The 12,599-nt window shown below is 44.4% G+C and overlaps 1 protein-coding gene across 1 annotated transcript; it reads left to right on the plus strand.

Moving 5' to 3' along the window:
- The first annotated feature begins 9,580 nt into the window (after positions 1 to 9,580).
- Positions 9,581 to 12,106, plus strand: LOC138094988 (cathepsin G-like). Its single transcript, XM_068990974.1, has 5 exons — positions 9,581 to 9,635; positions 10,353 to 10,500; positions 10,955 to 11,090; positions 11,258 to 11,512; positions 11,945 to 12,106. The coding sequence occupies exons 1-5, from the start codon at positions 9,581 to 9,583 to the stop codon at positions 12,104 to 12,106; spliced, it is 756 nt and encodes a 251-aa protein (XP_068847075.1).
- Positions 12,107 to 12,599: the final 493 nt, after the last annotated feature.

Genomic DNA, 12,599 nt, shown 5'->3' on the forward strand with positions numbered 1-12,599 from the left:
TCTCATATCCCTGGACCTTGCTATTGAGTAATTATTCATGATCTCATCAGAATCATAAAAGAACCAACAGTGGGGAAATGGAGATGTTCTTGATTCAGTCACTGAGGTGCTCCTGGAGTCCAGCCCCTCCACTGCTATATTATGGAAGAATCCTTGCAGTCTGTTAGATTAGTTACTAACGGGGTGTTGACTAGAAATTTTAATTATACATGATGGTCCATCTGTGGAATCCTGCCTCCCAAGTAATGTGCATTAAGCTAAAATGCCTTTGTTTACGATACAGGAAACATCCTGGCCAGGCCCACCAATGAAAGACTGCAGGACAGAAGAAACCGACACAGCCTCTCAGGAGGCTGACTGGAACCAAGCAATGTTTGATGCCACTCCCTCCTCTTTTATCATAGTATAACAGAAGCCTGAATTTGAACTCAAGCAAGACGGTTCCTTGGGACACAAGTCCACCATCTTCTAGGCCTGCTGGCTTTCCAAATAAAGTCACTATTCCTTGCCCAAACAACTCATCTCTGTGTTTATTGACTTACTGTACAGCAATGAGCTTGGACTTGGTAACACTGACTGCGCCACAGCCTTCACTTTGTTGTTGTTCTTGCTCTGTGTCTCTGCAGTGGGAGTGCAAGTGTGGTGACTGTTGTTCTCACCTCTACACAGCAGAGAACATGGACACACGTGGCATGCTGACACCTGGCAGGGGGATGCACAGTTCTGGGAGGTCTGTGGGGGCACTGAGCCTCCCCTCCTTCCTTCCTCTATGCTTTGTGTCTGGAAGGAAGAAACCCCAGCACCTGTGACATGGGCAGACCTTCTGGAAGATGCAGCCACTCCTGCTCTTGATGGCCTTTCTTTTGCTTCCTGGGCTGGAACAGGTGAGTGACTGTCCCCTTTCCTGAGGGAAGAACACATCTCACTAAACCTCCTGCAGTCCTGACCCTCTGCTCAGCTCCAATTTCTGAACCAGCTCCTACCCCTAGCAAGACTACAAGTTTGATGCCACATAGACACTCAGCAAGGAGGGATGGTGGGCTGGAAGAAAGATTTTCACTAAGATCTTTCATGGGTCTCAGACTCTCTCTCACCACCAGGAAAGTGGGTTGTGCATTTGGTGGAGGATGTGAAGCTACAAAGCACAAGTAAGTAAAATCCCTCAGTCCAGCCAGGATAGGACAACTCAGACAAACCATCCACAGTATGGGAGTTTTGGTGACCCAGCTTAAGAACCAGAGAAAACTTCTCAGTGCTTCTCACCCTTCACTCTTGCTAGGAGAGAAGTCCAGGGTGTGATTGATCAGAAGTGGCTAGGTGACATTACCCAAAGCTCTCTAGGTGCCTTGACTCTTCCCCAGACCCCAAGAAGTCCATTTTCTGCCCCACCTCCCTGCCTCTCAGGCGCTCAGCTGCCCCAGTGTCTTTAGCAGTGCCCACCCCCATTCCTGTAGTCTTGAATCCCACCAGTACTGTCCCTATCAATCTTGGCCAAAAGCTAGCCATTCACTCGTACAGCCAAAAAAAAGAAAAAAAAAATTACTGAGATCCTGGGATGCATTAGGCTCAAGGACATGAGGATTTTACAAAATCCACCTCTATAAGCTCCTAGTGCAAGCTCACATTAATTTCATAATATTCCTTAGAAAGCTCCCAGAAGCCCTGCACTCATGTCATTTAAGAACAAGACACAGTGTTACTCCCCCAGGGCTGTCTGTCACCTCAATTTCCCCTCAGCTGCAGCCCTGCCCTGAAGTCGCCAGCCCGTCACAGCTCCTGGGCTATATCTCCTGTGACTCCACGCGCCTCATACCTCTACTCTGTTCTCTGTGCAGCTCAATCAGCGTCACCCTGGGGGCCCAGAGCATCAAGAAGCAGGGGAGGGTGCAGCAGGGTCAAGTGCTTTTTCTTTCCAAGTAGAAAGACGTGCCTTATAAGACACCAGAGTGACATTTATTGTCCTAGCACCACTTATTGAGGAGGGGAAAAAAGTAGTCTTTTCCTCATTCTCTGCCATGAAACCTCCATCATAAACCATGTTTGATATACATGTCATTCCTTAATCACTAAGTCATGTCTGACTTTTGAGATCCCATGGGCTGTAGCCCACTGGGCTTCTCTCTTCATGGAATTTCCCAGGCAAGAATACTGGAGTGGGTTGCCATTTCCTTCTCCATGGGATCTTCCCACCCAGGGATTGAACCTGGGTGTTCTGCATTATTTGGTGGATTCCTTACTGTTGAGGCACCTGGGTAGCCCTTGATATGTGTGTATCATTGTGCCAATATGTGTGGGGTCTCTTTTTCTTGTCCATTAGTCCATATCCCTGTGCTCCATCAGTGCCACACCATCCTCAGTACTATGACTTCATTTGCTAAAGCAAGACCTGCCATCTTGTTCTCATTCTTTAGGACGACTTGGCTATTTTTGGTCATGGGTTTTTCCACATCTATTTTCCATGTCTATTTAGAGCCAAGTAAGTTCTATGAAATACCTCTTGGGTGCAGTGAATCTATAGACCACTTTTTGGAGAAATGACATTTAAAAAATATTTTCTCTTCCAAACATGAACATGGAATATCTTTCTGTTTAAATCTTCTAAGTGTCTCTTAATAAAGTTTTATAATTTTCACCATATCTTTTCTTTAGGTTTATATTTACTTATCTGACAATTTTCATGCTTTAAAACTTTTTTTCATATTTCAGTTTCTGACAGTACTATTGTGTATATCTAATATGACTAAAATTTAAATTAATTCTGTGCCTAGAAAATTTGTCAAACTCTCTTATTAATCATAGTAATTGATCAGCAGATTCTTGGGTATTCTCAATGTATACTATATCTCAAATATTCAGTTTTATTTCCTCTTTTCCTGTCCATATTTCTATAAATAGAAGCTTTCCTTCTATTTCCTGCTTAACTGTACTGGCTAAAATCTCCAGTATAATGTTGAAGAGAAATGATGTTTTGGCTATCTGTGTGAACTTGTTGGCTCTCAAATGAAAAAACATTCAACACTTCATCATTAAATATAATGATTGGTATGGGATTTTTGCAGAGACCTTTTATCAGAATAAAGAGTCTCTTTAGTGTTTTTATTTTGCTAAGAATCTTTTAAAATAATTAATGATGAATTTTAGCACATGCCTTTTCCCCCTTCAGTTGAATTATCATATGGTGTTTCTTCTTTCATCAATCAACATGTTGTTATAGCAAGTGTGTGTGTGTGTGTGTGTGTGTGTGTGTGTGTGTGTAAAGACTTCATCTACAACTTTATTAATCAGACACACACCAAAATGATAATCAAGAAACAGCAACAGGTGTGGGAAGGGAGGAAACATATACAGTAATTGTGTATTGAATGAAAAGCAACTCATCCTCAGTTCAGGCAGTCAGTTCAGTCGCTCAGTCGTGTCCGACTCTCTGCAACCCCTGAATCGCAGCACCCCAGGCCTCCCTGTTCATCACCAACTCCCGGAGTTCACTTAAACTCATGTCCATTGTGTTGGTGATGCCATCCAGCCATCTCATCCTCTGCCGTCCCCTTTTCCTCCTGCCCCCAATCCCTCCCAGCATCAGTCTTTTCCAATGAGTCAGCTCTTCGCGTGAGGTGGCCTAAGTATTGGAGTTTCAGCTTTAGCATCAGTCCTTCCAATGAACACCCAGCACTGATCTCCTTTAGGATGGACTGGTTGGATCTCCTTGCAGTCTAAGGGACTCTCAAGAGTCTTCTCCAACACCGCAGTTCAAAAGCATCAGTTCTTTGGCGCTCAGCTTTCGTTACAGTCCAACTCTCGCATCCATACATGACCACTGGAAAAACCATAGCCTGGACTAGGCCAACCTTTGTTGGCAAAGTAATGTCTCTGCTTTTGAATATAGTATCTAGGTTGGTCATAATTTTTCTTCCAAGGAGTAAGCGTCTTTTAATTTCATGGCTGCAATCACTCATCCTCAGAAAAACCCAAATTAGGAATGATCTAATATTTTTGCTTATTGATCAATTTGACTTACATCAATACTGGAATAACATTAGCCCATAATGTTCCTCTCCTATATTGTCATCACTGGGTTTGGCATCTAGGTTTTGCTAGTCTCATAAAGGAGATGTTTAGCATCTCCTTGCCAGCAGAAATTGCGTATCATCCTTGGAACTTTTATTCACAGATTTCCAGTGAATCCCTGTGAGCCTGGGGCTGTTCTTGATGGACTATTTTTGAAAACTGAAACAAATTATTTAACATTTATGGGAAAATTCAAACTTCTTGAGTATGTTTCATTAAGTTACTAAGGATTTGTCAGTTTCATGTGTTGCTGTTCAGTCGATCAGCCGTGTCTGACTTGTAATCCTATGGACTGCCACCCACCAGGCTCCTCTGCCTGTGGAATTTTCCATACAAGAATACTGGAGTGGTTTGCCATTTCTTTCTCCAGGGGATCTTCTTTACCCAGGGATTGAACCCATGTCTCTCTCTTTTTTATTTGAACCTATGTCTCTTGTGTCTCCTGCATTGGAAGGCAGATACTTTACCATTTACTTACAAAATTACTGGCTTCCCAGTGACCTAGAAGTTAATATATATATATATATCTCCCAGATAAAAATTCTTTCTTAGTTCTTCCACCATGTGGCTGTACTTTTCACTATCTCAATAGTGTCTTTGGTAATCAGAATTTCATCTTTATTCATGTACACCCCCAAAATTTTTAATGTAGATCAACTCATCCATTATTTTTGATGGTTCAGTTCAGTTCATTTCAGTCGCTCAGTCGTGTCCGACTCTTTGTGAGTTAGTGCTTCTTATATCTGTATAAAATTGTTTTTACAGTGATGAGTGTATAAAGAAATTCTCCTATATTCAAAGGTTTAATTTTTTACCTTGTAATTAATTAATTTGAGGCATAGTCTTGAATGGTCAAGTTTCATCTTTATTCTGTATACCTAACAAATTTTACTATAAATTAATTTCATCATTATTAATCATTTTGATATTTTTTGTTTTCATTATGATTTTACTCATGGTTTCCAGTTGACCCTCAAACAGCATAGGAGATAAGGGGCACTGATGCTTCACCTGGTAGAAAATCCAGGTATAACTAACCTATAGTTGGCCCTCATGTTCTGTGGTTTTGCAACCAATCATGGATAGCTCAGTAGTCTATTATGTACTATTGAAAAAAATCAGTGTATAAGTAGACCTGTTCAGTTCAAACCCCTGTTGTTCAAGGAACCACTGTACTTAGCAGCCTATTCCTTTACTTTTTAAGATATAAGGATTTCCTGCTCATATTCCTGTTATGAAATTCTAGTTTAAACTCATTGTGGCATATTAAATATGATATATCATTTAAATTCTTTAAACACTTTTGAGACCTAATCTATGGCTTAATCTATGGTCAACATCTGTATGTACTTTTCAAGTGTGTAATCTGCTTTTGTTGGGTAAGATGTTCACTATGTATTCATTTTTTCATTAGCTATTCATAACTTCTATATCATTGAAGTGAAATGAAAGTGACAGTTACTCAGTCGTGTCTGACTCTTTGTGACACCATGGACTATACAGTCCATGGAATTCTCCAGGCCAGAATACTGAAGTGGATAGCCTTTCCCTCCTCAAGGGGCTCCCAACCCAGAGAGTCAACCCAGCTCTCCCTCACTGCAAGCAGATCTTTTCCAGCTGAACCACAAGGGAAGCCCATTACTAATCTATATCATTACTAATCAAATTATAGGATAAGTTTTAAAATCTTCGCAAATGATATGAAGATGTTTCTTCCTGGGGAGCATCCACTCACTGCTGCTGTTGAAAATTCAGCCTTTGACCTGCCATTCATTTGAAAGTATTTGATCTGTTTATCTTAATCTGCTGCTGCTGCTGCTGCTAAGTCACTTCAGCCGTGTCCAACTCTGTGTGACCCCATAGACGGCAGCCCACCAGGCTCCCCTATCCCTGGGATTCTCTAGGCAAGAATACTGGAGTGGGTTGCCATTTCCTTCTCCAACGCATGAAAGGGAAAAGTGAAAGTGAAGTTGCTCAGTCATGTCCGACTCTTTGCAACCCCATGGACTGCAGCCTACCAGGCTCCTCTGTCCATGGGATTTTCCAGGCAAGAGTACTGGAGAGGGGTGCCATTGCCTTCTCCCTATCTTAATCTGCTGCTGCTGCTGTGTCCCTTCCGTCATGCCCGACTCTGTGCGACCCCATAGACGGCAGCCCACCAGGCTCCTCCGTCCCTGGAATTCTCCAGCAAGAACACTGGAATGGGTTGCCATTTCCTTCTCCAATGCATGAAAGTGAAAAGTGAAAGTGAAGTCGTTCAGTCCTGTCGGACTCTTCACGACCCCATGGACTGCAGCCTACCAGGCTCCTCTGTCCATGGCATTTTCCAGGCAAGAGTACTGGAGTAGGGTGCCATTTTCTTCTCCGTATCTTAATCTACTTGCCCTTAAATTTTCTGCCAATTCTTTATAATATTGATTTCTAAGTATCAATTTCTTTTTTTGTATTCGGGTTAAGAGTTATTTATCTTTTTCTAACCTCTAACTGCATTTTTGTCATCAGCTTAAAAAATAATCTCAGCTAATATGTCATTATATATTACTTTTTTCCCTTTGCTTTCTTGATTTTCTCCTAATTCAACATATGTTCAACCTCCTAATTCTATTTTCTATATTTTTATCTTTATGCCTGTCTGTGCTCCATTCTGGACAATTCTTTCTGAGCTCTTTCAGGTTAGTTATTCTCTTCCCATCTTTGTCTAATATGTCATTAACTTTATTCACTGTGACTTTGACTTTGTCTTTTTCATATTTTTTGCTTTTAGAAGTTGTATTTAGCTCTTTTTCAGATGTTGTGTAATTTTTTAAGATTGATGTTCATTGGAGTGTGTTTAAAGCTAGCTTTTATTTCAGCCAATTGTTTTGCAATCTGTATTTTATTTTGCTAATAACATTATCCCAATAATTAAAGTTTTTTTCTCTATTATTCTCTATTGTTTCTTAGTCATGGTATCCTGTATTTGTTTGCTTGTTCATCTTTTCATAGTTGACTATATACTTATTACATTTGAAACACAATATTTAGGTGTAATTCAAACACTGAAATTAAGTGAATTTCCTCTACATTTGTATTTGATTTTGCCAGGTACTTTGGGAAACAGTCTGTAACCACATTAATGGAAGGAAGTTCAAGGTAGCAGAGGCTGTGAAAATCTAGATAATACCATCTTTCATGCTATTACATGCAAGGAATAGCCCATTAACTCTTTTTTTGTTACTTTGAGTGTATAGACTTTTAATTCCCAGCTTGTCATGGTGGGGGTCCTGATTAGACTGCTTGTGAGGGTCTTGGTCTTTAATTCTACACCCCTCACATTATATGCTCATTAACACAGAAGTTCGCAAAACAAAAACAGAAGTTCAAATTTTGTGGGTTCAGAAAATTTCCCCAGAATGATAATAATTATCTAACTGGATGCTTGCTATTCCTTCAGTTGTGGCCTGAGTCACATCTGCATTGGCAGTTCTTCAAGGCTTTTCAGGTTTTTAGACATTTTATTTATTTTTATTTTATTTTATTTTTTATTTATTTATTTATTTAAAATTTTTTTTAAATTTTAAAATCTTTAATTCTCACATGTGTTCCCAAACATGAACCCCTCTCCCACCTCCCTCCCCATAACATCTCAGTGGGTCATCCCCATGCACCAACCCCAAGCATGCTGTATCCTGCATCAGACATAGACTGGCGATTCAATTCTTACATGATAGTATACATGATAGAATGCCATTCTCCAAAATCATCCCACCCTCTCCCTCTCCCTCTGAGTCCAAAAGTCCATTATACACAGCTGTGGCTTTTTTCCTGTCTTGCATACAGGGTCGTCATTGCCATCTTTCTAAATTCCATATATATGTGTTAGTATACTGTATTGGTGTTTTTCTTTCTGGCTTACTTCACTCTGTATAATCGGCTCCAGTTTCATCCATCTCATCAGAACTGATACAAATGAATTCTTTTTAACGGCTGAGTAATACTCCATTGTGTATATGTACCACAGCTTTCTTATCCATTTTAGACATTTTAAACAGGTTTGTTTTGGTAGTTTTTGAAGGAAAGATTGCCATAAAACGCTAGTCATTGTGAATGAAATCCTCTATGTACATCTTCATTCAGATGATTATATATATTTGACTCCTATTTCTTTTCATGCTATTCTTTATCTTTCCTTTTTAAAAAAAAAATTTACATTAAAGTTTCTAAAATAAAATGAAGTGCTGAAAAAATGTAAGTAACAATGATTTTCAATTACCCAAATGCTAAGGCACTAATAAACCTGTTATTCTAATTTTTACTTTTTCCCTCCTGTTTTCTGCATATTACTTTTTAGATGCATAAAGAAACTTCAAGAGGTTGCAAGCATAAACCAAGCATTAGAGAAAGGATTAAATTCTTTGCAGCTTTGAGAATAAGTGATAACCTACAGGTATTTATATATGCAGAGAAGAACTTTAACTTTCATAAGATTTTCAAGTGGTCTCAAAACAACCCACAAAAGGTTGAGAATTGTATTAGAATTCAATTCTGACATTTTTGCAAAACTTTAATCATTCTGTAGTGCTTTCTGAGGCAACACAGTCTCCCAAGTATTTTAAGGGTGTCTGGCAGCCCCTGTTACTCTACAGAACTCTCCCATCCTTTTCTCTCAGTGATGAATGTCCACTTCTTCGTGGGTCGCAGGGAGCATAGCAGTGAGCTGCCTCCTTCTTAGGTGCCAGCACCTGTGGAGCAGAGATGGGTTTAGGTTGGTGGGTCTATCATGGATGAATAGGATCTGAGGTGTTTCTCCACAGGGTCTGATGGCTGTCAACAAAATCAAGTCACTGGGCTTTTTCTGCAGGCAGAGAAGCTTCTGGGACACAAAAACATTCACCTCAGTAGGAAGCAGAAAAACAGAAGCCATCCCCAGTGTCGTGATGCGCTGAGAGTTTGTTCGGGACTCAAGTGACCTGAGAGAGAAATGGTCAGTGGCAGAGCCTCATTCTTCCCTTTCCTTTCCCTGGCAGGGCTCTCCACTCACCCAAGAACAGAGCTACTCAGTATGTTTGACAACTTCTAGAAAGATGTGGGAGCAGCCAGGGTCTGGGTGGGGCTCAGGACCAGGGGGTGAAGACATGCAGGTTCCATTCCCTGAGGGAGAAGGAGGAAGTAGACAGGTCCCAGCCTTGATGCTTGTGAGGACATTATTGAATTTGGTGGGTTTGGGGTTCTGGCACACCCAGCCCCCACCCCTGGCGCCCTGGGTTCCCTTTTCTGTGGCCGGCACTGACTCAGCAGCTGTGTGGGCTATTGCACTGAAGGCTTCAGTTACTGCCTTCCCCCAGGTCCCTGGCAGTTGGTGGGCAAGCCTCTTGGGAAGCTCTGGGTGATGAAACTTGTCACGGCAGCAGGACAATGGAACTGTGAATTCTCGAGCCCCCACCTCCCACCTTCACCTTTCCTTCCTCTCCCAGGGGCTCAAAGTCTGGCAGGAGGAAGTAGGGGCAACAACTGACTGGGCATCCTCGCCTGGAAGATGCGGCCGCTCCTGCTCCTCATGGCCTTTCTCCTGTCCCCAAGGGCTCAGGCAGGTGAGTGACCATTCCCACCCTCAGGGGCCCAACTCCACCCGATAGACTCTGAAGGAAGACCGCCCAGACACTTGCTAGCCCTGTATCACTGGGCAGCTTGCATGAGTCCACAGTTTCCAGCTTCAGATTCTGAAGGCAGAAATTATATCAGGCCTACCTGGAGAGTCGTCATGAGAGTTAAGTGATGTAGTGTACATAAAGCTCTCAGAACCACCCTGGTTATACCACCTGCCATATAAATGTGCTCTCTGAACTCAGTTGCAGCCCCTGTGTCAGAGCCTAGGGGATCAAGATACAGCGATAACAGGCCCACTAGTTCATCTCTAGATCCTTAAATTCATGAGCTGGACTTCATAGGGATCTGGAAAGTTCCCCGAGGAAGAAAGTGCCGCAGAACTTCAGGGAGAGGCGGCACCAAAGGGCTCTGGGTGCGCCATCCCCACAGTAGAGAAACCCTCCTGTGAGGGAGGCCACAGCTGGCTCCACCCCCCGGGCAGGTGGGAGGGTGCTGAGGCTGGATGGAGAGCCAGCGGCACTTCCTGCAGGATCCTGGCGCCTCCCCCAGTTCTGTGCCCTGCAGACCCCATTCTCACCAGCCACCAGCTCACCCTGCCCCTGCTCATCTCTCCTGCTCCCCAACTTCCCGTCTTTCTGGAGCCGCCAAGCTGATGTCCACACACCTGCCAGTGCAGAGATAACCCTAGTGCCTCCTTCCAGGGCAGATCGTCGGAGGCCGAGAGGCCAGGCCCCATTCCCACCCCTACATGGCATTTCTTCAGATCCAAACTCCAGTAGGTCGGAAAGCTTGTGGGGGGTTCCTGGTGCGTGAAGACTTCGTGATGACAGCAGCTCACTGCTTGGGAAGGTGAGGACTTAAGGGACTTCTGGGCGCCAGCAAAGCAGGTCCAGAAGAGTTCATGAGAGAAGTCACTGAAAGCAGGGTTCTAGATTGAATGGGTGGAGAAAAAAAAAGACCATGTAGAGCCTGGGGGACAAGAAGCAGGCCAGTGTGAATGGGGGAGGACCTGATCAAAAAGAATAAGACGGGGTGATGAAATGTATGCACTGGGGCTCAAATTATGACTTCAAGGTATCTTTGCAACCTCTTGTTGTGGAGGCAAAATTCAAAATCACTATGTCCTCCACCACCTCCAGCTCAAGGCTGGGGTGACCTAGGGCACAAAGTTCGGTCCCAGAGCCCTCCTGTCTCTCAGTTCCCTTGGTTGAGGTCTGGCAACCCTGGGTAGTCACTTGACTTGTATTGTGGACCACAGTTCCTATGGTTCAAACCTTACCTCTAGGCTCTCTTTCCTTTGCAGCCAAATAAATGTCATCCTGGGGGCTCATAACATCAGGACTTTGGAAAGCACCCAGCAGCACATCCCTGTGCTCAGATCCATCCCCCACCCCGGACACACTCAGCAGAACAAGAGGAATGACATCATGTTACTGCAGGTACCCACCCTCTGGTTCTTCAGCTGGGCAGCTTGTTCCCAGCCTGGGGGGCTTCCTGTGTCCTGGAATCAGGGAGGCGGGGAAGCTGGGCATAATCCCAGGGCAGTGGGGGGCACGGGGTGAGCATAGAATAGACAGTCCCTGAGTGCCTGCACACTTCTTGTCAGCTGGCCAACAGAGTCCAGCGTAATCGATTTGTGAGGCCGGTGCCTCTGCCTCAGACTCAAAACAGGCTGAGACCTGGGACCCAGTGCACCGTGGCCGGCTGGGGCCTGACTGGCCTGAACACGAGAACTGACACGCTCCAGTGTGTGCAGCTGAGGGTGCAGAGGGATAGGGTGTGCAGCAGACGCTTCATGTTATACAATGGCCGGACACAGATTTGTGTGGGGGACCCGAGACAGAGGAAGTCTGCCTTTCAGGTAAGATCACAGCATCTGCCAACACTGACGGGGGACCCTGGGCAGACTGGGCAGTGGGACGGACCACATTCCCATGGCTACAATCCGGGGCCTAGATCAGAGGGATGTGAGGGGGGGCTTTTCCCCATCCATCCAGTCTCTGGGGCACTAGGAGAAGTACCAGACACATAGAATGTTTACGTGCAGTGTTTTCCTGGGGCCGGTAAGGTATCGTGACCTGGGTTGGGCTGGAGAAGTAACCACAGTCAGGGCTGAAGCCCAGCGATGGGAAAATTCAGAAGCTTTTCTTCTGCAACCCACCACCCTCCCATCTCACACACAGCCAGACCTGGAAAGAGCTCCCCTCAACCCCCGTCTTCTCTGAGGGTTGGGAGAGGGCAACAGGGGTGCGGAGGCCTGGAAAACAGTGTCCCTTCCCTCCTCTGCCTGTAGGGGGACTCCGGTGGCCCCCTCGTGTGTAGCAACGTGGCCCAGGGCATTGTCTCCTACGGAGACAGGGTGGGGACCCCTCCAGCAGTCTTCACCAGAATTTCCAGCTTCCTGCCCTGGATAAGGAGAACAATGAGACGCTTCCAAGAGTGGAGACCAGAGTGACATCCCACGAGACTGACTCTCCTTCTCTGGGGCAGAGCCCAGCTCCAGGGCAGTTCCCAGAGCCTTAATAAACATCCTCGTCTAGAGTGGCAATAACTGATTTCTAATGTGTTCATTAAACATTATTTGTGCACAACAAAGTGTGCCAGGAGTGAGGGTGAGCTTTGTCGAGGAAGATGGGGTCTCTTTCCCAGGACAAGTGAATCCCTATTCCCACTGTCCTGGGGTCAGCAGGAGCCTCTTCCCTCCTCCAAGCCATCCATTTCTCTGTGTTCCCTCTACCCACAGCCAGAAGAGGGATGCAGGGACCTACCTCTTCCCAGAGTAAGGTTCCTTGCTCTCCACCCTACCAGAGATGCCCCCTTAGGTACCTGAGAACCACATGCCATTGGCCTGGGTAGGACATAAAAAACAAAGGAACAATTGAAATTCCATAAGAGGCTCAATTTAAGAATAAATGTGGCAGTGTAAATCACTGGAAAATAATGAATTT

The sequence above is a fragment of the Capricornis sumatraensis genome, chromosome 19, assembly GCF_032405125.1.
Source record: "Capricornis sumatraensis isolate serow.1 chromosome 19, serow.2, whole genome shotgun sequence".
Lineage (NCBI taxonomy): Eukaryota > Metazoa > Chordata > Mammalia > Artiodactyla > Bovidae > Capricornis > Capricornis sumatraensis.